Source organism: Malurus melanocephalus, unplaced genomic scaffold, assembly GCF_030028575.1.
Source record: "Malurus melanocephalus ecotype Western Australia unplaced genomic scaffold, MMel_1.1 scaffold_133, whole genome shotgun sequence".
NCBI classification, from domain to species: domain Eukaryota; kingdom Metazoa; phylum Chordata; class Aves; order Passeriformes; family Maluridae; genus Malurus; species Malurus melanocephalus.
This window is the reverse complement of record NW_026623365.1, coordinates 638,641-664,519: the sequence shown is the minus strand read 5'-3', so window position 1 is coordinate 664,519 and position 25,879 is coordinate 638,641. Positions and strand designations below refer to the sequence as shown.

The 25,879-nt window shown below is 38.5% G+C and overlaps 1 protein-coding gene across 1 annotated transcript in view; it reads left to right on the top strand.

Moving 5' to 3' along the window:
- The window catches only part of ADCY2 (adenylate cyclase 2), a 203,583-nt gene that overhangs the window by 74,491 nt on the left and 103,213 nt on the right, over window positions 1-25,879 (top strand). Inside the window, exon 4 of the mRNA XM_057370791.1 lies at window positions 24,407-24,556. Within this exon, the coding sequence (XP_057226774.1) occupies window positions 24,407-24,556 (150 nt within the window). The remainder of the gene's footprint in view (window positions 1-24,406; window positions 24,557-25,879) is intronic.

Below are 25,879 nucleotides of genomic sequence, written 5' to 3'. Positions count from 1 at the left end.
TTTTTTTTTTTTTTTTTTTCTGCTACCCAGTTATTTAGGCAGTAAATGCTTTTCTTGGGCATTTGGAACTTTGTCACCCCAGTTCAGTTAATTGATGCTGCACCAATGGTCTCTGAATGCAGAGCTGATTCCCGTTCTCTTATTGGTATTGACTGCATCACTTCAGAATCTCTTACACATAGTGCACACATAGTCCCTGAAATAATTATCTCATTATTTTCTCTGAGCTACGTTATTTCAGCTTCCGTTGAGCTGCATTTGCTAAAAATATTCCTGATTTCATATATAAAAATATTCAAATCCCAGAGTTGCACACAAGCAGAGCTGGCCTGCCTGGGACAGTGAGGGGGGGAGCAAATATGTTCTGTATTAAATTTGCAAATATATTCTGTATCCTCTCTGGACCTTCCTGTGCCATCAGTCCTGGGCTTTGTGGGTAACCTTTAAAYTCCTGCAAGGTTAGAACAGAGTACAAATAAAGATCCTGCTTTGCAACTCCCTTTTCCTCAGCAGAGTCAGTGTTGAACTCAGCTCTGCATTTGAATTGCCTGGTGCAGGACTTGAATGAGAGACTGATACATGGTCCTGATTGGCAAAACTCTGCCCCTTTCCCTCCTYTGAGAGGAGGAGACCACAGGCAGCAGAAGGTGTCCTGGAGAGCCATTTCAGCCCTGTTGGAGCAGCCCCATCAGTGACCCTAATCCTACTCATACCACTACTGGGATAATCATTGCAGCTGCAACCAGCTTGTCCTGTYTGGAAAAAAATGTGTCCCTACAGATTGGATTGGGTGTTTTGGGCATTTTCTTTGTCTGAGCATTTGGCTGGTATCCACTATCTGTGCTTTCTAAACTCTGACTCTTAGATTGGATCAGCTGTTAGTTAAAAGTGTTAGTTAAAAGTGAATCTGTGAAAATAYAAGGGAGCAGGGAAACAATGACAGAGGTGACAAAGGAACCCAAATAACCTAATTAGAGCAAACTGAACACCCAACTGACTTAGGATGGGGTGTTTAGGGGAGGAAACAAAGTGGGGAAAAGGAGGGATCACAGTGGCTTGGAGGAGGAACAAATGTGGGAGAATAGAGGAATGAGGCAATAAAAGGAGTTGACCGTGTGTTCACAGGCTGCTGGTCAGTACAGGTGTCTGCCATGCCCTGGCCCTGACCATGCTGTTTGTCCTGTGGAGTGGAGCAGCTGGAAAAAAAGGAGAGGTCTAAGGACCATCTGGGGCCGTGGGTCAGAGGGGCTTGAGAGCTGGGGAGCTGCACACGTATTTTGTGGGTGTGTATCTCAGCGTGTGTGATYACCGGTCAGGCCACGCTAGTGGTGAGTGGGAGATGAGGCCAAAGGCCTGGGCTGGATACTGGAGAGGTTAGAGGCTGTGTGGCTTGACTGCTGGAGGAARCAGGGAGTCCAAGCTGGCCAGAGACAGAGCTGTTTGTGCAGGGGGATGGCGATCCAGAGGCTGGCTGTTGAACAGATACCTGAGGCCAGTTACTGGAGCATATATGGCATATCTGTGTGCATATTCTGTGCTAAATTGCTTTCTCCCTGGTCAGCCAGAGAGGGGAGCACAACCAGGGTGTTGGTAAAGCTCGTGTTTGCCCAAGTGCCATGTTGATCTTGTGTTTTTTCTGTCTGTGCTGATCTGTGTTGTTGGCTATGGGTTTGTGTATAAATGCATTGTGTGTATGGTCTCCCATACACCCTACAACTGGATGGATGTGGGGATGTGGTGCTGAAGCAGCTTTTCCTCTGTCAGGTGTCAGCAACCTCCAACATAAACCAGAGCCACATATTTTCAAATAGCATTGTATATATTTGTAAGCAGCATTATGGCTTTTGTGTAGGAAGTAGTTTTCTTGGTAAACTTGATGAAGATTTGATTTTAATATCTTTGCAGTGAATAATAACAGAGGGACAGCTTCTCCTCTGGGCATCTGTTGCCTTCAGATTTGTAGGATGTGGTAACCCCTGCATCCATAAGCTGTGGTCATCATGAGAAAACAAAAAACTTCTATATCTCCTTGTGGGAGTTGTGGGYGTGTGTATTACTGCATGATGAGGTGGTTGATTTTTCACTATATATTTGCTGATCAKTGGCAGAATTTCAGGCAACCACAGTAGTATCAGAGTTTAAAAAGAGTGTGGAAATGCTGCTCCATAATTRCTGRACTGATATGATACCTGACAGTGAARGATTGCTGCAGGCAGTCACTCTGGAGGTGYGGAGATGCAAACTGCCTAAGCAGAAATGCTGTCCCTGGAGACACATTGAGCATTCAGGTAGCAGAGCACATTTTTTTCCTCTTCAGTGTCACTGAAAAAAAACATAGGAATACAGAGCAGAGTTGGGATCAGAGTGTTAGGGTCAGGCCAGAAAGGTTGTTATGATTTTTTGAGAAAGTTTGAATGTAGCTTGTGGAAAGGGATTTACAGTAATGAATGTGCTTTCCAWCCCTGAAATATCTGACACAGCTCCTTCTGCTCTTATTAGAAATTTATATTACCTGTTAGTTTGTGAAAACAGCACGAAGAAGGTAGTGCTGTGGAGATTCTCATTCATGATAGGCTCAGTTTGGATGATTTGATGTGAAGTATAATGGAGTATCTCAGAGAACTGGGGAGCTTAGAGTAGGGCAAGAGTTGGACTTAAGGGCTTCAAGGTGATGCTCCTCTGTGTCTGCAATGCTCTTCTGCAGCTGAAGTGTGAGTGGTTAAATTGSCTTCTTTTGCACCATGGAAAGAAAAATAAATCTTCATTTCTTGAAAACTAGGACTGTTTGYCATCATGTTGTTAGCTCTGAAAGTGGCGCCCTTTGGTCAGCATTGACTATAAAATATCAAAAGTCAGAAGTCTGGAGATATGAAAGAACCACCTGGACACAATCCTGTGCCACGTGCTCAAGGATGACCCTGCTTAAACAGAATTTGGGACAGGTGACCCACTGAGGTCCCTTCCAACTGTACCTTTCTGTGATTCTGTGAACTCTGCCATTTTATTTTACCTTTCCAAATTCAAACTGCTCCTTGTAAATTGCTGGAAGTTGTCTTCCAAGATTTATGTCTTCTTTCTACTTCCCTCACACCTTGATTTGGAATCCATGTTTTCTTATTTCTTATTTATTCTTTCTTACAAATCTGTTCTTTGCTTCTTGACCTAGTTCTGACCTAGCTGGGCCTTTAAAAAATTTTAATTTATGTGTTTTTTTTTTTAATCCTTCAGTGTAGTGCATCTTACTTAACAGCTTCGTGTAACAGAGAGTTCATCAGCTTACCTGTGTTGTAAGAAGAACCATCTTTTGCTAGCTTCAGACCTGTCCTCTGTTTGTAYCCCCCAAATTCTTACACTGCAAAAGACTGAACTGTTGAGCTCAGTTCTCCCTTTCCAGATAATTGATGATTTTATAAACCTCTGTCACACCTCCCCTATCATCTCTTTCTCAGGCTGAGAACTGAAAACTATTTATCTTTCTTTTTTTTTTTTACAAGCCATTCTGTACCTTTGATCTTCCTTATTGCCTTTCTCTGATGTGAAAGTTGTCYCTTGCACAGTATGAAAGCACAGTCTATAAGACAGAAAGTCCATTAATACTTCATAACATGCTTGTTTAGTGAGGAAGTAGGTCATTGTAAATTCTGATGACCCTGAATAAAGAGGAAAAAATGACTAGCCTGATGCTCAAGGCAAGCACAAATTAGCTGAAATGCTGAGAGTGAAGGAAATGAATAATCTGAGACTTGACCCATGCAATCATGAGGGGATGATTTAGAACATTTTGCTTAACAAAATGCACATGATTCTGTAGTTTGTGAAGGAGGCTCAGAAGAACTGTTTTGCATTAATTAGGGTGAAATAAGAGAAATAAATATGTTCGCTTTTCATGTCAGAAGCTAAAATGTTGAGGTCTGTTTGTACTAAAAATAATTCAAAAGGAGAAAATAGCAGTTCTGATTATACTGTATTATGCTAAAACCTGAGCCACTAGGTTGGCTTCTGCAGAGCTGTTGCTTATTGGATTATTATCATTATTATTTTTTTAAACAAATCCAGTTTAAGAGTTGTGAAGCTGAATATGAAAAAAAAATTATTCTTCTCTACCCATATTACTGGGGATGTGGGAAATGAAAATCTGTCCTTGGAAGCAAAGAATGCTTCTTAGACCAGGAGGAAAAAATTGATATTTCTTTTTTTTTCTAAGTAACTCTATTCCTCTTTAAAAAACATGTGCTCACCAAAAGGACATATAAATAGAAATTAATTWAAAAAAATTAAAATTGCAGTGTATCTGAATGATAATGCAGTTATTGTCTCATTAACTGGATGCCAAGAGAAGGCAGTGATAATTGTGTAGCTGCTGCTATGAAAATTTTCAGAATACATTATGAATGTTGTGCCTCATCCTGACAAAGTCAGTTCACAAAAGAGCAATAAGCACTCTCAGAGGAGCTTTATGTTTCAGGTACTAAAATCTTCCCTTAACAAGGATCCAAGACACGGATCAAAGTAGAACTACAGGGTGTATCACTCAAAATTCAATTTTCCTAAACTCAGGATTGCAKGKGTGTTGATATTTTGGATGTGGGTTWATTCCAGTATKTTTCAGGGAAAGTTCATGGTATGTGGTTTTTCAGCAGTGGTAAAATGCTTTTCATTATATGAGGTCTTGACAGTATTAGTGCCTGTATGTGTGTATATATACAGTATGCAAATTTATGTGTATAATGTATGTCATATAGATAAATACATATTTTCTCCCTCTTCTACATGTTTTTTAACAGCAAATCAGAGTCTCTGGACTATACTGCTGTGTTTCTGCTGTGGTTAGTGAGGTTTTTTGATTACATTTGTGTCCAAGTACCTTCCATTTTAGTTCAGTGAGTCCAGCTGGAATTAAACACATCTGAACATCAAAGCAGTTTTTTATAAGTCTGAACCCAAGTATAGAAGCTTTCTTTCTACAAATTYTGTTTCTTCATCAGGTTTGTGTACTTTGCCATGATGTGAGCAATGGATCATCAAGTTGGATTATTCACAGCTTCAATCACAGACCACCTGAATGCAGGGCTGCCTCTGAGATGGCAGAATAGGCTTGGACAAGAAAGCAGTGTATATACACCTCCTGGATAGATTGAGACTGTCGAGGCTCAGTTTCTTTTAATGCCATTTACAGCAATTTAGGTGGTGGAGAAAGCTGTGCTAAGGGACAATGCTAAACCACAGCRTACATGGAAAACTAATAATTTATTTTTAGAAGTTGGTAAGTCTCCTACACTGTTACACTTATATAAGTAAGCTCTTGCAAACAGAACAGCAAATGTGATTAATACTGTACTGTGACACACAACTCTGCCTGTTCTGTCGTTTTGGGTGGTTTTGCTTACCCCTTTCCCTATAGTGTTGCAGAGAATCAAATTCAAAGACATTTAATAGAAGTTAATTCTCCTCTACTTTTATGAAGTTTGTTGAGCTGGATAAAGAAAAGAAAATAAATCCAAAGCTATATTCAGTTACATAACTATTTTAAAATTCTGTGTCTTCCAAAGGCAGAGCAGTGATAACATTTCATCAGTGCCAAAGTGGCACGGTACATTGCTTTGGGATTCAGAAGAGTTGACCTGTGTCTCTCTGGCTTTATTCCTTGAAGTCCTTTGAAGTGTCATCTTTATGCTGTATGCCTGCATTTATTGCATTTCCTTATTGGTTAAATGCTGATTTTAGTATGTGGGGTCATGCATTTTGACCTCAAACATCCTATGTTACATTTGTAGCATGAGGATAATTAATGCAAAGGAAAAGCTCAGATCTGGAGTGGAAAATAACATCTCATATTTGGCCGTGTTCTTGTCTGTTCTGAACAGATCCGATGAATATCATTATATATTTTAGGGTCTTTCATATGGTACATAAAAAAATCATCTTGCTTTCTTAAAGTTTAAAAAAAATCAATATAACTAAATGGGTTTCCTTATTGTAATTGTGTTTGTTGTCTCCACCTGCACTGTGGGAATTTAATTACTTTGCACCTGGAACATGAAGTGTGCTGTATCTTCAGCATGAGCCTGGAAATCACAATAACCCTTACTTGTCCAGGGCCAGAAAGTACCTCAGGGTCTAAAGTGCCYGTTCAAGCAGAAGTAAAGACTAATGTGTAGATTGCACAACCAGAAGGAGCTGCAAGGATCATCTGGTGCCACTGTGTCGCTGAGATCAATATTATGTTCCTCACCTGACAATTCTCATCAAGGTTTTTGGCTCCCTCCCCGTGCAGCTACTGTTGATGGTGATTGCCTTTGACAACCACTGAAAGCAGCACAGAAAGAAGAAAAGCAAAATCTGTTTCTGCTCATCTATCCCAGAGTTTCCAAAGTGCCTTTCTGTATCCACTCTGGCACTGCTGTACCTGTGCTTTAAAATCCAGATTGATTTGTGTCTTTTAACGTAGAGGAAATTTGATTCTACCTTGTGAATGGATTTTCCCGTCATCATTAAGGCTCAGAGATGTTTGCTGTGACCTAGGTCACGCTGACCTTAATTAAAGACCAAATCACCGTGTCTCAGCTAACGTCACACACTATTTTGATAGTCCCCTGCTGCAGCAGTTCCTCAGAAAGATAGCAAACGAGAGCAGCACAGGCGAAGAAAAGACATGCGGTTAACTTGTTTCCAAAACATCTTTATTCAAATGTGATTTAAATTTCCTCAGTTATGGAAACATTTCCCATGGTATGATAGAAGTTCCTGTAACTACCATAAACATGCAAGACGGGAGGCGAATCTGGAGTATTTAATTTGTTTGTTTATTTTTGACAGCACTAACATGCATGTCTCATCCCAAATGCAGCATTCAACTTAGTCATTTTCCACCTACTCTCCCTTTTGTGTTGTTCTTTTTCTTTCCCCTGCAGCTCCTGTATTACATGCTCTTTTGTGCAGCCTGTAATTTCTTCCTTGCCTGGGGACCCAGTCTAGCATGGGATCAGGGCAGGCTGCCTGGGGCAATGCAGAAGGCAAAGGCAGTGTCCTTGTGGGGCACCACCTTGTCCCACTGCCATCCCTAGGGACAGGAGTGCCAGCCAGCAGGCACCACTGCATCCCGTCACACCAATCAGAGCAAGGTGGTTGGCAGCTCTGTAATTTGCGAATTTTGTTCTACTTTTCCTTTTGTGGATGTGCCATTAATTTTCTTTGAAAAACAAGGATTGTGGAGAAGAGAGGTTGTTTAATGGAGAGTGGGATATAGTACTTTTTGATATTTCAAGTATCAAGCTATTAGAACAAGTGGACAATACCAAATGTGGGGAGCATAGAAATTATTTATGTGCTGCAAAGTATTAATTTTGGGAGATGTTTAGAATTAAGGATTCATCTTGCAACCTTGTCTATAACTGTAAGGGACTTTCTTAGACATGTCTGTGATGGTCTTGGTGTTTTTATAATCGCCTTGGTCAGCATCCTGTTTTAATTTGAGTCTTTAAGGCAGTTGATTTGCTTTGAATATTTCTCYCAAGTATGAGTAATATAGACATTAATATAGTGAATATAATAATTTTTGTATTTTGAAATTTTATACATTTTCTTCTACTGTGAGTTAATTTATCAATATTTACAACAATTTATTTGTTTTATTATTTTTGTCCTGTATATTTACTTGCCAGTAATCTTTGTCTTCCCTGTTTACTTCAGTCCTTCAGTTGGGGTAGGAGATTATTTTTCCTTCATCCATAATAGGCATTTTCAGTGTCTTTATAATTATTGTGCTATAGTTTGTTTATTTTTATATGCTTTTTGTAGCATGTGAAATTATGATTTCTTGGGCTGTGAGGTGGTTTATTATTATTAATTTTGTTGGAATTGACTACTGGTAGTTGTTTGRATTTATCCCCTGAGTATTTTCAAACTGATCTAAGCACGTTGCTTGTGATGAGTTCTGTTATTGAATRCTAAATTAGTGTTGAAAGACTGGTAGAGAATCTTTTAAATATCATATTAATATTGCCTACAATATAAAATAGCAGGCAAGCCTCTAAAGAATTTATGAAAGAATAGTTGCTGAGTAACAGTTCTTTAAACCCACCTAGATCTTTTTTGAGATGCTTTTAGAATAAGTATTMATTTACTTTTAGTACACAGTCATTAAATACATTAATGAACTGTTCTAATTCTGGTTTTATGTCTTACTAGTTTAATTACTGCTAACTTTTTTGTTTGATYATTCTTTGATCATTGTGACATTTAATTAAAAAAAAACCACCTTATTTTAAGTGACATTCATTTAATCATTAATTTAACACATATAACARTTGTTCACTGGCAAGAAATGTTGAAAAGTCCTAGTAAAACTTACAGTATTTAAAAGCAKGGAAACACTTACTGTCTTTTCTGCTAAGTTTGATTATTGGTTTTTAAAACCTGAATAGATTATTGCTGCCTCTCATCTGATATTTAGTCGGTGTGTGCCAATCACAAACACCAGATTGTGTCATTTCCAYGCCAATAATCTGCCAAAACTGCTCTTGGGACCCAGCTAGTCTAACAGCTCYCTGTAAGACCTGCCTAACATCCCTCATATTTACCCACTGATTGCCTGGATTATCTATAAAGAAAACAAAACATAAAGATAYTTCATTTAATAGCAGTACAACTTTGATAATGTATGTAAACAAAGAGAGTTTCACTCCAGGCCTACTTTCCAAAGTCTAATAACTGCTTTTTTTTTATGGTGGGAACGTGACACAAAGTTGAAGCGATCTGCGTGGTAAAGTGACTACATGATGTTTATGTGTACTGTGTTCTTTACTGTCACAGTTCTACATTCATTTAGCAAACAACAGTTACTATTTTTGCCTAGGAAACAAAAATAAGATAACCATTTACAAGACTGTGAACTTTCAGGTACTGAAAACAAGGTGAAAGTAGCTTTGTAGTATTGCATAGCATTTTGCATTATTCTATTAAAGATGCTTTTGGGCTGAAAATACAGGAAATCCAGGGGAAAAGCATTTGCCTTTGTAGCATGTGAGTTACATTCCTAGCACACGTGATGCCTACTCCATCAGATTGCCACTTCTGGTGGGTAAGAGGAATGAAAATACAGAGACTGGTTTGAACTCTTCTTGTTGCTCAGCACAGTTTTAGCAGCATATGGCACAAATCTGAAAGACTACCAGTTGTCCAGCTGCACTTCAGTGGGAATTGYTTGATCTATTGGATGTGTAGGTTTTCATTAGACTGGCATTGTACATTATTACATCCTCACTGCCACTGCACCTACCCCTGYGTGTGAGGCTGCATCTGTGCTTCTTTGGTCGAAGGTTCTGCAGGTTGAGCTCAGCCWGTGGGCAGCTGGGTGAGACACCCTCCCTGCTCACTGTTGGGACAGCTTCCTCCAGCWGAAAGGCAGCCTGGTCACCAGCCACACTGGCTGGAAGATGTTAAGRACAATATTTTCCTTTTTCTGAGCTCTTCCCTCCACATGTTTTTTTATCTTGTTCCAAACCTGTTGAAAGATGACTGCTGTGTGTAATACTTGAGCTATGGTCACGTTGCACTTTGTAAAAGCRACATATTTGGTTCACTGCTACGAGCCACATCAAGCACTTCCAAGCCTGGATAGTTTTCAGTATGGCAGAAGTGGGATTCAGGGTAAACTATGCCTGTTTTCCTGAGGTAACTTTTCTCTAAGAGTGTTTTGTACACCTCAGTAGTTTACCTTAAAACAGAATTTTCTGACCATGGTGTGCAGCTATAACTTTGTCCCAGAGAGGGTAACAGCATCACAGCATGTTGTCGTCTGTGGCATCACAAAGAACATCTGAATTAAGGGTAGGAAAGTGGTAATAGCATTGAGAGTTATCTGTACTGGAGCATGTGATTTAATTTGGGAAGGGTTGCTTGGACACTTAATGATGTAGTRTGCTGGCAGTGATAAATGACCACTACTTTTCCATTGAGTTTTGTGTCCTTGGTCAAAGAAATTTTTTCCCTGAGGCTTTAAACTTTGGGGCTTTGGATTTTTGCTCTTGCAATTTTGTGGTTAGCTGTCTGCCACACAGATCCACCTTTAAAGGATGTGTAGCACAATKTGTAAAACACCAATGTCTCTCACATACCTGTCATGCTCATTAGTCGCAGACTGTGTCACTGATTTGTAGTGCTTGCATTTTAGTATATGGCAGTGCAGCTCATTATTTGCTAAAATGGTGTTTTGTTTAAGCATTTACCAMACTAATAAAATAGTGCTTTTTGAGCAGGATGTGTTTTGATTAAGATGAAACAGCCATTATTCATCAATTACTACTTTATATGTGAGTTGCTTCTTAGTATTGTAGGGCTTATTCACAGCAGTGTTAACTGTTTGATCTTTAAAAAAATATTTGGGATTAGATAGGTATAGATATATTAGATATGTATTTTCTGTAGTTTTAGAATTTTATCTTTTCTGGTATTAAATGGGTCATTTGTTTTCCCAGACTACATGTAGCATTCTAAAGTCTAAATGTATTKATATATATATAACTTGTTATTCATAAAAGCATATGTGAAAGCAATGATTGAAGCCAAAGTTTGGAGACATTGGTGAGTTCTACTCACCAATTGGTGAGAGATGCAACTCTTCAGTATTAAACCATGTGAAACGTTCCTGGTGTGTAATTGCAGTAACTGGAAATTATGTTTTTAAAAACTATGAATGCTTCAATGCACTTTTATTCTGTAAATAAAATATACTTCAGTGGAACATGGATGAAACTTGATGTGTTAATTGACCAGAATGTTCCTGCTGGTGGATCTATGTTGTGGAAAGTGACTARATAGCATTGACTTTTCCTGCCTTAGTATGCTATTTGAATGTGTAACAAATAGAAAYATATCTCATGAATTCAATCTTCTATGTCATTGCTTGTTTATAAAACACTTATTATGTTTTCAGTACCTGAATCCAGTGAAATTGCTTGAAAATATTGAAGGCACTGAACTGAAGCTCTTGGGTGAATCATATTATTTTAGAGAAATTTGTCTGAATTGAATGGCATTTCTTTTCAAAGCTCTTTTCAAGGAAGCAGATAAGGGACAGGGCAACAGGGTGGGCTCTCACTGCCTGGATCCCAGCCCCACAGCCCAGAGATCATAACCAAGACCATAAGGCAAAATCATGGCAAGGAGACAGGAGCAGGGTTAATCCAAAAATCCCGTCCCTGGGTCAGGATCACATCCAGCAGTTGCTGGGCTCACCCACGGTGATGAGGCAGGGCTGAGGTCCAGTCAGTGCGCAGCTCAAGGTCTGTGGTCAGGCACAGCTTAACTGGAGCCCTGCATTCCTCCAGCCCAGCACAGGAGGAGTTAAAGGTCCCARGCTGTGCCTGTGTAGGTGTCCTGTGCCTGGGGATGTCAGCAGAAGCCCCAGGTGAGTCTGGGGAGGGCTGCTAGGATTTGTGAGTGTGCTCAAATCCCTGTCACATCAKCTTCTCTCTCCTCAGCCACAAAGCCAGACATTTCATTACATAAAAGTTGTTCAGGCATGGTTTCTCCTTCATAACCCCATGCTGGCTAATCCCAGTCATCTTCTCGTCCTTCATAGGGTTGGAAATGGTTTCCAGGAGGATTTGGACTATCATCTGCTGGGGATCAAGGTGATGTTGCCTTCCTTGAAGACAGGAGTGAGCTTTGCTTTCTTCTAGAACTCCAGAACCTCTGCTGGTCCCATGAGTTTTTAAAGATACTCAAGAGTGGCTTTGCAATGCTATCAGAAAGCTCTCAGCTCTTGTGGTTGTATCCGATCATGTCTTGAATTGGACTGTCAATTGGATGTTTGCTGAGATCTTTAACAAACCAATGAGAAAAATAGTGTGCTGAATTCTTTTGCCTCTGAGGCCATCTCAGGGCATTCTGATTTAGAAAAGGTAACCTGGATTCTGCAGTGTGCAAATGTGGAGAGAATATAAATCAAAATATAGTTTTTGATGTAGAAATGGCAGATAGCTTTTTGAAAAAAACCCAACATTTTCTTAACAAGAGAGGACCAAATTAATTCCTCATATAAAATTGTTGATTTTGGTTGTGGTGTTGTACCTAAGACAATGGCCCAGAATGCKTCTCCAGTTTCAGAACTAAAAAACTCCATTTCTGTGGTAAACTTTTGCTAGCATAAAGTGCCCTTCATATTTATTAATTACCTTGTCTCTTTAGGATGAAGTCAGACYCTAAAAGACAGTTTCCTGTTATCTGAGAGTCTGTAACTTCCCAGTGCAGGATGGGATGAAAGGAAGAATGTWGAGATTTTGCTGGAAGAAAAAAAAAAACAAACTAGGAAATATTCTGTGGGGCTCTGTAGCAGTGGGCTGCTTGGAGTTGTCTATAAACTTTTTTTGTTGTTTGGGAGGCATTAAGCATGCTCATCACAGTGCTAATTAGAGAAAGGTCTGTCCACGCTGGTGACTGGAGTGGGGATACACCTGCCCTCAGCCACACCCGCAAAAAGTGAGCAGCTCCACAAAACAATAAAAAGTCATAGAAGGGTTTTCTCTGTCAATCTATGAAGTATTTTTGCTGAACATTGTTTCTGAGTGGGARCAGATCWAGAGTAACAATATTTATTTYCTGRCAAGCATGAATTTCTTTCCTATTCMTTGCTGGTTTACTCTGCATCWGGGTCTGCRTTTGCCTTGGTAAAGGTGATGTCCTCGTGCACAGCTCGTACCTCTGTGCTTTCCTCTCAGTGCTGCCCAGCCAGCTGCCTCTCGTGGCCATAATATTGCTGCTCCTTCCTTCTACTGAAGAGTGCCTGGCAAAGGACCACTTTGAACTAATTCACTGTCCACTTTTGTGTCACCTCCATGGAGGTCACACCTCCTGTTCAGTGCAAAGAAGTGGAGATGGAGGAAGCATAGGAAGACTAAAGAAAGTGGCCACAGTTTCGAATGTATACACAACAGCAAATCAAAGAATCTTCAGAGCARCCAGCTGAAAAATATCAGCAAAGTAATAGAATAAAGGGGAACTAATAGAACCTAGGAATTTTTAAGCCTTGGCTGGAAGAAGCAAAGTTCCTCACTCATTGCAATTCTGYTCTGGCACTTTGAGCCATTACTCATTTTGTCCCTTTTTGGCATTTTAAGCAATGGTTGTGGTGTTTTCTGCCTGTCCTGTAACCATTGCATTCGGCTCCCTTCATTGTGGTTTGGGGCCAGCATTTAAAGAGCTCTCCTGTGAGCTGCTGATCATATTCTTTCTCATCCTCCTGCTTCAAGCAGTCCTGTTGGCAGGGGCCAGAGCCAACTTAGTGCTCCTGCTAAAGCCAGATCTACTGGTGTTGCCCATCTAACTGGCCATTCAGTGACTGACTGCTGTCACTTTTGTAGGTGTCTGAAGTTTTCTGTAAGTATCAACTCTTCGCCATGAAGCCTCTTGTCTGCAGGATGTCTCAGAAAACTGCTTGGAGAGGAGCTGTGTRCAGAGTGATGAACTTGTGCTGAAATGAATTTGGGAGAGTTGGAAGAGCTTAGGTTTGCCTGTGTTGTTCTTCAGCGTCCCATAAAAATGTCTAATGAGCAGTGGGAGGGGAGAAGGAAAGGAGTCAGTTTGTGTTCTCTCTTAGAGTCACTGGATAACTGCAGATTCCTAGCTGTGATTTTGTCTTTTGCTCAAAGAGAAAAGTACATTGGCAACCTTTTTCTGCAGTAGGTGGTGAATAACAAGGTAGCAGTGTTTATTGATCAGATGGGATATTCAAAGCAGAGATAATGAATGCCTGTTGTAGGGAACTGAGAAACTCTCACTATGAATGTGATTGACTGGTTAGTAAAACAGAGCAAGGGCTGTTCTACATTCCCAGAGGTGAATGTGGATAGTGYCCTTATACTCAAATTCACTAACTTGAATTTGAGATCAGTGTTAAGTGAAGAAAAATTAGTGTGTATGCAGATTTACAGATTTGGGATATTGTATTTTAGACAAAGCATGTCTGAAAAGCAAAGTAAATCTGATATTCTCTGTGGKGCTGAGACCTGCTTCCCTTAGATAGCACATTACTTTGCAATACGTGGATGCTCCAGCAGCTTTCTCTGATTAAGAAGGGTTGGTGTGAGAGAAATACTGCTCCAAGTCTTCTTTCCTGTAGTATTACTTTATATCTTCATGRTGTATTGTGAAATCTTTCTAATGACAGGTTTTACTATTAAAAGGTAGGTTGGTTGCAGGGCGAAACTTACTTTGCWGTAAAACATAACTTGTATTAGCAACTGAAACTGATGGGTTTAAGTAGGAATTTTCTTTTTATACTGGATCATTTTTATTGTGGAAACTAAGAAAATAGCCATTCCATGTAGAAAAGGAATCCTGCAAGTCATGTGCACTTTCTGCATTGTTCATATTCCTGCTTAGGAGCATTATGATGTAATTTTTCTATTATCTTAGAATATGTCAGGTTCAAAACAGGCATCTTTTATAAAGACAGGCAGGAGACTAAAAGCATTAGAGAAGGGAAATAGTTCTTTTATTTTTGTTGCTACGTGTGCATCAGAATTTGCAAAAAGAGATTGTATTTTCAWGTGACTATTTCTAATTTATCCATARTGCTCCAATAATATTCYAGTCACATTTGCGAATAAAGTCAGAAATTAATAAATACAATATTACTGCAATCCTCTGGAAATTGTTTTCTTTCCTTCATATTATTAGTAACTTTGCACATAGGAAGGCCTGTCAGTTTTTGCAAAGCATCATGATGTATTTCAATAATAGATTCACAACTTTTTGTTTATAAAATATGTAGAAATGTCGTATACAAACTACAAAGGAATTCATCAGACGTGTTAAATGCAAAATCTAGTCATAAGGCAGAGGTGTAGCTAATAATAGGCAAAGTTATCATGGAAATGACATTATTCCGAGTTTAGCGACTTCTGTTTGTSTTCATGTTCACAGTATTAAATCAATTTGATTTTTCAAATGCACTCTTTGTAAGGGAAAACTTTGTCRTGCTCACTGCCAGCATTTAATTTTCCCTGTGCAATCATAACCTCAAAGCAACTTCTTGTCTGGTGCACAAAATTTGTAGGTTCATCCACCAAGCCATATCTCTAGAGAATATTGCGAATGCAAGAAAGTGTAAATAAAGAGCAATAAAGATATTTCAAAATATGTCAGAAAATGACAGTAAGGAATGTAAATTTTTTACTTTGAATATTACCCAATCATAAGCTTAAAATTGTAATTTAGTTAAAATAACATTTGCCTTAGATGCACAATAGTCTAGCTGTAAAATATTTTATGGAGCTATCTCAATTCACCTTGTGATTGTGCYTGTTGTAGTTGCAATTTTTTCCTGCTACTCATTCTGCTAATTAGCATGCTTTATCAGCAGTTTTGGAATCTATTTGCAAAGTTAATTAGCCTAACTGATAACGTTTCATCTGTGCAAGTGTTTTTTAAAGCATTGCAGAATGCCTTTGTGTGCAGTTACACTGGTCAGATAGGAGTTTGAAGAACATATGCCTAAAAGTATGCAATTTGTTTGAGACAGCAACTAGAGAGAGTTATCCAACCAATCTCCCCATCCCTGCATGCTGGATCCTTGTTTCAGCACTTGAGTTACTTCAGGACTTTCAGAGAGTCTGTAAGGACATTTGACATCCAGGTTATAAAAACACTCASGGAGGACAAGGCTATCATAGAGAAACAATTTCAGTATCCCTGTTCAGTGAAGAGGAAACTGAAGATCTYACATTAAAATCCTTCTTGGAAGGATGGGGGAGGGAGAGCATGTATCGATTGGTCTGAAATTGACCTTGGTTCCTGGCCACTGTGAGATACACAATGTGAAAATAAACTTTAAAAAAGTTTCTAAAAAGGGTCACACCAACTTTAGGTCTGAAAACTCAGTGTCTTCATGAGGCAAAACCCGAAGCTGTAAAAATAGAGAATGAGATAAACACATTCTATTTTGAAAGAAACAAAAGGAAGTATTTCCYTCAAAGTATGTTAAGCTGACTGAAGGCATCAATAAATGAGGCTGATTTCATTGACAGCTCTATCCCTTTGAAGGAGTCCATTGCCTMAACCTTTTCAGTGAACTTAGAAGCTGGGAGGGAAGATCTGTGCATGGATAAACAGGKCTTTGAAAGACAAGGAACAGAATGTAAGAGTGAAAGAACAGAACAAGTCTGGAGCCATGGAAGATTTCCCTGGGCAAGTGCCTCCATTTGTTTAATCACTGCTCTCAGGTAGTTTGAGAGCAACAGGYTATTCATAACAAAGCTGTGTGGGATTTTAGGTACCTGTCATGTTCATGGTGCTCTACCGGGGTTGTCACTATTGCTGGCATGAAGAGAAAGTGATGGAGAAAAGGAGGCTCAGGGGAAACCTCCTCACCCTGTACAATTACCTGAAAGGAGGTTTTAGATAGATGAGTGTGGCTCTCTTCTCCCAAGTAACAAGCAAGAGGACAAGAGGGATGGCACCAAGTTGTGACAGGGGGCGATTTGGATGGGATATTAGGAAAAATGTCTTTGCTGAAAAGGTGGTCAGGCACTGGAACAGGCTGCCAGGAAGTGGTGGAATCATCATCCCTGGAARTGTTCAAAAYACATGCAGATGTGGCACTTAGGGACACAGTTTAGTGGTGACCATGGTGGTGCTGGGCRAATGCTTGGACYTGATGATCTTGGAAGTCTTTCCCACCCCTAACAACTCCATGACTCTGTGATTCTGTTCCATGAATTGGAGGTACTGTGCTTACTTTTAAGGTGTGATTTAGAATATATTCCCACAAACCATGTGGTTTAGAAAAAGCTGCTTGAGGCTGCCCAAGATGCTTCACACTGGGCTTTGGAATAGAAGGCCTGACCTGACAAATGACATCTTGACAGTTTTGAGGCACGAAGGAGAGGAAAATGACATCTTTTATGTACAGATGGAATGAATTGGCAGCATGAAGAGGTTTTAATATTCACTGCATTCCTTCCTGAGTGTAAACCAATTTAAGTAGTTTCTTTGTCCTACCTTTCTGACTCTTGACAGCATTTGCCTGACACCAGAAAATAGAACTTTCCGGTTTCCTGAGAGAAAATTTTCCTGTTAGATGACTTTCAATTAAAAATTAACCCTAATACTGATAAGAGATTACAAGATATTTCAAAATGGTAAASAAGTTCTTTAAAAGACATTACAAACAATTCTAAGAGTGTCATAATTAATAACTCCAACTCTGAGGACATTCTGGAATCAGTTTAATCCAACTGTAGGTCATCGCTTTTCTCACTTATACACCATTATCATTATCCTCCCTTCTGTTCCAACACATTCTTTGAGAACTATATAGCCAAAGACCACTAATTCTTAACACAGGCTGCCAAATTGTGAAAAATGAGCTTGATAAAAGTTTCTCATAATCATTAGACAAGCAGAAAAAGTACTTGAGTATATCCTATTAAAAAATTTATCCAGATCATTATGAACACTGATAAAGAAAAGTATTACCTAAGGAAAAAATACAAATGTATAAATCAGAATTTCATCTAGAGATCATAAGAAATACAATTTCAAAATGTCTATCAAATAGATTAAAGCACATATTGATTGCCAGCTGTTTGCAGTGCAATGGAAAAATTACACTGAGCGTATGTTCTTACTGTAATTTACCCATGTAATTCTAAACTGCCCATTGATTTTAATTTCCATATATATTGATAACTGAGAGTATGTAGCATATTAATATGCAGTGCAGTTACACATGGTATAAACTGCAATAATTGGGAAGAAATCTGAAATCAATGTTAGGTTTTGAAGGTTAGGCATATCAGTACATGAATAATGAGCATAAAGWTTGTCAGTTTATTTAACTGTCCTTCCTTCTCCTGGTAGCTTTTGAATCTATTCATTAATTTCTATAAAACTTGCCAGAAGGGGAGATGTTTAKAGATATATGAAGATATTTCATGAAGTCTGATAGATAATAATGTGAAATAAACATCATGAAGACTGCTARACAGTACAGGAGAGATAGGCTAGTAATAATAATTTGGAGAGTTTTTTGTTGTTTTTATTTTATGGTCTTATTTTTTTCTTATAGCACACTAGTACTCACCCCGATATGAGATCCAGGACTTAAAAATGAATCTCAGTCTTTTTGAGAGAACATTTTAAGATCAGTTTTAGTAGTAAAGAAATTAAATTATCCCAGAGGTGCATGTAAACACRAAAGACTTCTCTGCAGGCAGGCAGGAGAGTGCTGCCTGATTCCTTCCCATTAAAGAGAACATGAGTTCCCCTCTGGCAAAAAAAAAATAATTTTAGATTCAAAATATGAAGAGTCATTAATTAGAGTTAATTATATTGATTATATGTGTTACACAGAAGTCATGTAAAGGGACTATAACTCTGATTCTTGTTTCTAGATTATTTTTCCTGGGTTTGATTAAAGAGCTTACAGTTTATGGTCTGTTTTTATCTACACTGTCATATAGATAGGGTCTGTGTATGCCCAGAGCTGAATAAAATAAATCCAGTCATTCYACAGAACAGCTTAGAGCTATGAGAAAGTTCAATCTGTAATAATGATAAAAAGAAAATCACATCAAATAACATAGATGCTACAAAAAAGAAATATCCTGCTGCTGTCCTCAATGCTCTGATTGCAAAAGCTACAAAGAGAATCACACATACCAATTAAAAAACAACATCACMACTTCCTGGCTTGTAAAATGACATCAATTTCCCTTTCACAAAGGGACTCTTTACCAATTTTATTTTAGCAATGAAAATGTGGAACCGTCTGGGATACTGAGTAATTAAAATATTTTATTTTTTTTGCTTCTCAGTTGTTTTGAGAAGTCTTAGATTGGTGGAGTTTTTTTGGTTGGTTTTTGGTTTTCCTTTTAATTGAGTTGTTTCTTGCAAAACTGCAACTTGTTTTTTCACTTACCTGCTGTAAAACATTTGACATTCTCTTGATATAGATAAAAAGTCTGAGGATACTGGATCTTCCTGTTTCTTCTCTTCTTGTGTAGTGTGTTCTTGTTGTGGCCTTCGTAGGYGTTTAAGGATTTAAATATCTTTGACCTTTCAGGCCATTAAAATAATTTTGCAGTGATTTAACAAATTGATTTTTACTTTGAATTTTTGAGGAAGTAAGTATGCAATTACCCATATTCTCTCTGTCCTTCAACCAGTCATGTTCTGTACCTGAATAACTTTAATTCATAAACTTTTACCATCATCTCTAAAACAGAAATAGAAGAGATTGCTACATTTCTTCATGAAACACAGGAACGTTCATAATAAAGATGCCAACCTAGTGAGCTCACTAAATGCAGGAAAAGGCCAGGTGTTATTTTCTGTGACAGCAGCTGGTAGACCAGGATCACTAGTTTTAGGCCAGCTGTAAAAATTTTTGCCCTCTAATTTTGCTTCTTCCCAAACTGTTTGTTTTTGAAACAGAGGTTACCATATGGCAAAATGTCTCCCATTTTCAAATTTACCATCCTATTTGTGAGCTATGACATAGCTATGGATATTGTTAACACTGGAATGTATTAAAGTGTTGGACTTCTATAGGTCTGGAAATGTGAAAGAAGAAAATGTCAACATTGTATGACTGGCCAGAGCTCCATGTTCAAGGGTTTTGCATGGAATTGCTGGAGAACCTTCTGAACACATCTGCTTAAAATGATGGTATTGGGCACAGTGCATGGTGACCAAGGGAATGACTAATTTACATGGTGGCAAAACATTTCCTTATAAAATGCTGCTTTTCAGTTCCACCCAGCATTTGCCCAGTTCTTTTTAGCTGAATTATATCTGAATCTAAAGCTCTACAGGTTCCAAAACAGCACAGACTTGTTCCCTAGCTTGGCTGGTCACACCACAAACCATCACATGAAAGATCAGATGGAGGGAGAGACGATTCATCTTTGCGGAGCTAAAGAATTTGCACTTTGGCAGTGATGTATGAATTCTTTCTTCTCACATTAATTTCCATGCAGACATTATAAATGATAGCCTTTTATGCCCACCCCTCAGCTTCCATTTCCTCTGTTTTCTTACCCAGAAGAAAAGTGAAATTTAACTACTGAAAAAATTATTAATTGTTTATGTTGGTTTTGTTGTTAAAAATACTGTTAATGCAAGAATTCAGGAAGGATATTTACAATGTCTAAGAGGAAAGAAATGTGGCATAGTAACTCATAAACTGGAACATTTCCATGCAGGGAAAATCTGTAGAGAATATGATTTTTATATTCAGTATTTGAACAACCATTTATAAGATATTTAACAAATGATTTATGCCTCAGTCAGAATCAGGAGTCTGTATTATAATTCTTCTCTTYTTCTATAGCATAGTGCTTTTTTGCRTGCATATACCTTTGTGGGCACTTTYATCAGCTGGACTTTCATATGATACACTTCATTTTTTTGCGCAGCTCAGTGAACTGTAGTAGTCTCTYGAGAAATTAGTCATAGCTACTTAACTTTGTCTTCATTTGCTTTTAAATACAGTCTACTTTGATAGTGAAGCACTAGAYATCTGATTACTTGATACTCACTGATCCTGAAAAATACCTGTAACTTGAATGCAAAATTGCCCCATTGCCTGGAAGCGCGTGCTTTTTTCTTTAGGTCAGAAGAGATTGAGGAGACATCAGCCATGATTATGTTCCTTAAGTGATTAGAGATACTTCCTGGTGGTGTCTTGATGTTCCTTGGGTTCATTTTTGGCTCATATTTAGATCACCTTCTGTAGACATTGAATTTATTCATGGATAAAACAGAAGCTTCAGTGCAGTGTGCAGTTGATGGATATATCTGAAGGGATGCAGATGGCCCATGAGATGGATTTGCCTCTCTCTCCACTCTGACTGTACAGAGAGATGGGAACTTCTGCTGTGCAGCTCAGTGTTTCCATATGGTGAATTGAGGGGAAGTTTAGTAGAATTTGTGTATCTTGTGGGTTTTGGGAGTTTTGGTCATATAGTGTCTGTTTGTAAAGGGTGTGAACCAGGTTCGTGCAGAACTGTCTTTGAGGTCCCCCTGGTCTTTTTCTGATACTGAGTTACCGTCGCTAGTTGCAGTCTTTTCCACAACTCAGGCTTGTCCTCCTGGAAGGAGGAAGCCCTAACCATATTGCGTAGTCTGTTCCTGAAGTCTCTACAGAGGTTCTCAGCTACAGTTTTATCTGCACAGTTATCAGAGCTATCACAGAATGATGGATAATTTTTTACTAGAAGATCCACCACAGCTTTTCTTAATATACAGGGTTGGGGGAATGCAGGGATGAAGAGAGAGAGAGAGAAAAAAAAAACCAAAACAGGGGAAAAAACCTGCAGAGTTCTAGCCYAGAGAAGTGACAAGGTAGAAGATTGGTCTGACTCAGGATTTCATTCCAAATGCTGTGGTACAGGTAGGATTCACAGCATGGCATCTTCCCAGAGCAGGTGCCTGAACAGAAGAAACCTTTTTTTGGTTGCATATTGATTAGAGTACTTGCTTAAGAAGTGGGAAGTTAATTTTATTTTGGACTGAGGAAAACTTTGAACCTGTCTCTTTTGGGAGAATGCCCATGAACAAACCTGGGATGTGTCCAGCTCATGTGTTGAAACTGGTCCGCAGTTCAGAGGAAAATACAGGTTTGGGACAGGAGAGATATTCAGCAAGGAGYATATAGGTTGCTTGTTTTGTTTAGTAATGTTAATTGCACTTACTATTGAACACTCTATTGACAGTATGCATTTCACTCAACAGCAGAAATATTTATTCAAGCCAGAAAAAATACAGGCAAAAAAACCCCAAAACTGGTTATAAGCCAGTTCATACATTTCTTGAATTTTTCCTCAGTTAATCCCTTAGTGACATGTTCCTGCATGAACTCCATGTTGCCAAAATAATTAAGTCTGTTTTAAACACAGCRTATTCACTTACACATTTACATGTTAGATCTACACGAAGTATGGCAGTGGCTGAGATATCTTGCCTTGTCTTTGAACAGCATAATTCAGGTACTGGAAGCCATCACAGAGCTTCATGTGGGCTGAATTACCCCATTGAATATCTGAAAAGCCTGGTTAATTAGCTTCCTTGCCTGTCAGTCACTTGTTTCCATCTATTTTCTTACTTCAACTAGTTCAGTCATAAAACTGYAATTTGTTTTTCTATGACTGTGAAGATGATACTTATAATTTACTCCTCCATCTACCCATTACAGTATTTTTTAATTTTGATTGATTATATTCCTGAAGTTTTGCTTTAAATGATCTATAACTTTACGAAGGTGCACAATTAATGTATTAAGTGTATGTGTGGCCTTTCAACAGTGACATCTACCTAGAGATAGCACACACTTGGTTTCAGTTCAATTTAGTGATCATTTTGTTACTAAACTTTCCTACTGCATATCTCAGCATTTTCTGTGCCCAGCAATCTTTATTTTCAGGCATTTCTTCCTACTTCATAATTGCATTTCAAACCCCAGCAATGATTGCCAGTTGGAAGACCCTACACTGCGATCTGTCACACAAGATCCTTGTTCACTAATCCAGGTCTGCTGACATCAAAGCAGAACCAAGCAATTGGATTTACAAGAAATATAAAATACATGAAGGTCAAATGTTTTACCGTACACCATAATCTCATATGTTTGTGGGAGTTTTTTTAGATTATTGGCTGTTGTGAAATGCTTAATCTAAAATTATTTCTTATCCCTGTATTTCATAACAGAGGTTCTTTGGAGAAAGTGATACATGTAGATTTTTCTCATTGTTTTTAGATTTATCTATTTTAGAAGAAATTAAGAACTCAGATGTTGCTTTTAGAAACATTATAATGCCATGACCTTAAAGTTTTAGGGAAAGAAAGAGAAGTTCTACCAAATTGAAAGCATCAATCATTTTTGCAGTAAAGGTGGATAGCTCCCGCTTTTAGCTTTGTGGAGCCGTGAGAGGTGAGATGTCAGAAATGTCACCAATGGAGGAACAATTGTTGCACATAATGATGTTAAAAATTGTGAGGAAAACAAAAGTATATATTTAAATCTTGCATTTTAAACTTTCCATTTATAAAAGGAACATTAAAACTCCATGACTTTTTCTAGTGAATGAAATATATTCTACAAGGAGATAGATTACTGTTAATAGGACAATTTGTSTTTTTTTCTCTACCACTGTAGCACACTGTTGGACTTTTTTTCTGTCTCTTTCACTACTACCAATTCACAAAAGATAGCCTGCTACCTAGGTACACCAAAACCAAACTCCATGAATGATCTCCAGGGAAATCTGTCATAAACCTCATGATTAGATTAGCTGTGGAGAATTAATGAAATTTTTGCCCCCTTTCTTCCTCCTTCCCTTCCAGACCATGAGTACTACGATATCATGTAATGCCTGTAACAGGGTCCAGGATACACCAGGGTCTCACAGATAGCGACGACAGAGACTTGCTCTGAGCAGACTGCAGCTGTATCTCAACTTCAATTTAATATTATCTTTATTATTACTTTTATTATTGAATTAGGAATTGGCTTCATTACTTTACTGTGTTTCTTTTGCTCTGAGTGATCTGGAGTGGATAAATGTGTTTCTTTTATTTGCAGCAATAAGCTGGGCACAGTTAAAAGTATTAGCATCACTACACAGTACTGTGTCCTTTTCAAAGGTCAAGTGCAGAAAAGGCTTTGATTTTTTAAGCAAACTTATTTCTTACGTTTGTGGGTTGTTGCAGAAGGCATCTGATGCTGCATGACCCCCCAAATCTGAAATCTTTAAATTCTGTGTTTTAGGCCAATGAAATTATTTGGTAGTAGTGAAAAGTATATTTGAGTAGACAAATGTCAGATCTCTGTCCTTAAACATTGCTTTATCTTCACCGAGGTTGCTATTTATAGCTGGCTGATGGATAGCAGTGGATCAGGCTGAGGTAAAATGCAGGTCAGGCTTTTCATGTGTGTCGGTGAAACTTTTCACCCCTTCAAAATGTGGCACTGCCAAATAAAACGTCTTGCCAAAAGAACATAGCAATAACATGGCTTCCAGTATTGTTATTAGGAGCCAGAGCTATTGTTCTACATCAGTGGGTGATGATCCCACCTAATTAATACTCAGCAGTGGAGGTCTAACATGAACTGAATTTCTTTTTTCAGAAAATGTGTTCCTCATTGAGTAGGCAAACATGCTCATTTTCATTCCTGCTTAATCCTAAATAAAAACAGTATCCAGCCTAGCTGATTCTATGATTCTATTATTGCTTGGGATTTTGCCACTAATTTTAAAGGCTTTTCGAAAGGTTAACCTTTGCTAGAAAACAAACAAAAGCAAAATACATAACTGTAGCGATCTTTCATTGCAAGCTAGGATTAGCTTCCGTTAATACATTTATGTATATAAATTCCCTGACACTTTTTTTTTAATCCCCCTAGATACTGGCAAATGTAATAATTTTTATCTGCGGGAACCTGGCTGGAGCGTACCACAAGCACCTCATGGAGCTCGCGCTGCAGCAAACGTATCAGGACACGTGCAACTGCATCAAATCCCGGATCAAGCTGGAATTTGAGAAAAGGCAACAGGTAAAGTAACATCCATGTCTGGGTCTGCTTTTCTGTTTTCACACTGTCYCCTGATTAATCGCTGTGTAATCCAGCTTGTTAATTGAAAAAGGCAGGATGAATTACTTAAAGAAGTACGCAGTCGTTTGAACACAGTTATAYGCAATTTTCATCTGAATGTAAGAAAGTGTTATAGTTGTGTCTGTTGTCAAATWATATTTTTCTCACTTGTTCTATGAAAATATTTTATGATAAAGCAAGTTAAAAATGCTGTGCAGGTTCTGTTTGCACACCATCTCTTTTGTTGTCCTCATGGAATGAGCTGTAAGAGGTACACGTGCACTTTTGGAAATCTTCAATTCTTCATGCCCAAACCAATCCTGCAAATCACTGCAAAAAGACTTTACTGCACTGTTTTTGGAAAATATTTGAATCCACAACACTGATGAATCATGTGATAYAGTTCCAGGGGTCAGGTTTGTTAAGAGGAGCTAGGGGAATTGCATAATGATCCTATCTGTCATTTACTGCAGCAGTTGAATAGAAGAATTCTCTGATTGCTTTATATAGTTCTTTTTCTCTTTGCAAGTTCTGTATGGAGCCTGTCATCCTGACAGCTTCATTTATGAGAATTTGAAATACAAATCAGTTCATCAAGTAGTAAAGAAGATAGGTGCGTTTTGCTTTGAAAGTCACCAAGACTTGAACTTCTATGAACTGTTAAGGATCAGAGAATAGTCTTCACTGACAAGTGTCCATTGTCACACAAAGTGTTGGTGTGCACCTCRTGTGTCCCAGCTGACCTTAACTGTCATACTACAAGTTAAATACCTGTAGTCATTTTAAATTAAGGTTTTCAAGGTCCATCACCATCAGTTCTTTTACATAAAAAGCAAATGAGAAATCCACACCAGGACTTTAACAGGTTTTGTGTTCAGAGCGCTATCCTTGATTGCATACTGGCTGAAGTTGCTACAAAACATTTYAAGTAATCTTTAGGAGAACAGTTTACAGTAATGCAAGTTTTKATGATTAGATGCAAAATCTGTGTAAGGTACTGTTGCAGGAGAGGTTTGCAAGAGCAGTCATTTGTGTTCAGTCATCTCAGGCAGTCATCCCTGCCTCAACAGCTTTGTAGGAAATGGGTGGACTTTGAGCACAGCTGTAARGGCCCAGGTTTCTACTGGGTTGCTTTTTGGTTGCTTGCTTTTCTTTGAGGCATAGGAAATGCTTTGGTTTATCTGCAAGAAGCAGGAGGGTTGTCTTACTGGACTCTGATTTCAAAGGATGCTTCCTGCAAGAAGGCAGTACTTACAGCAGACATGGTTCACGCTGATGTTTTCT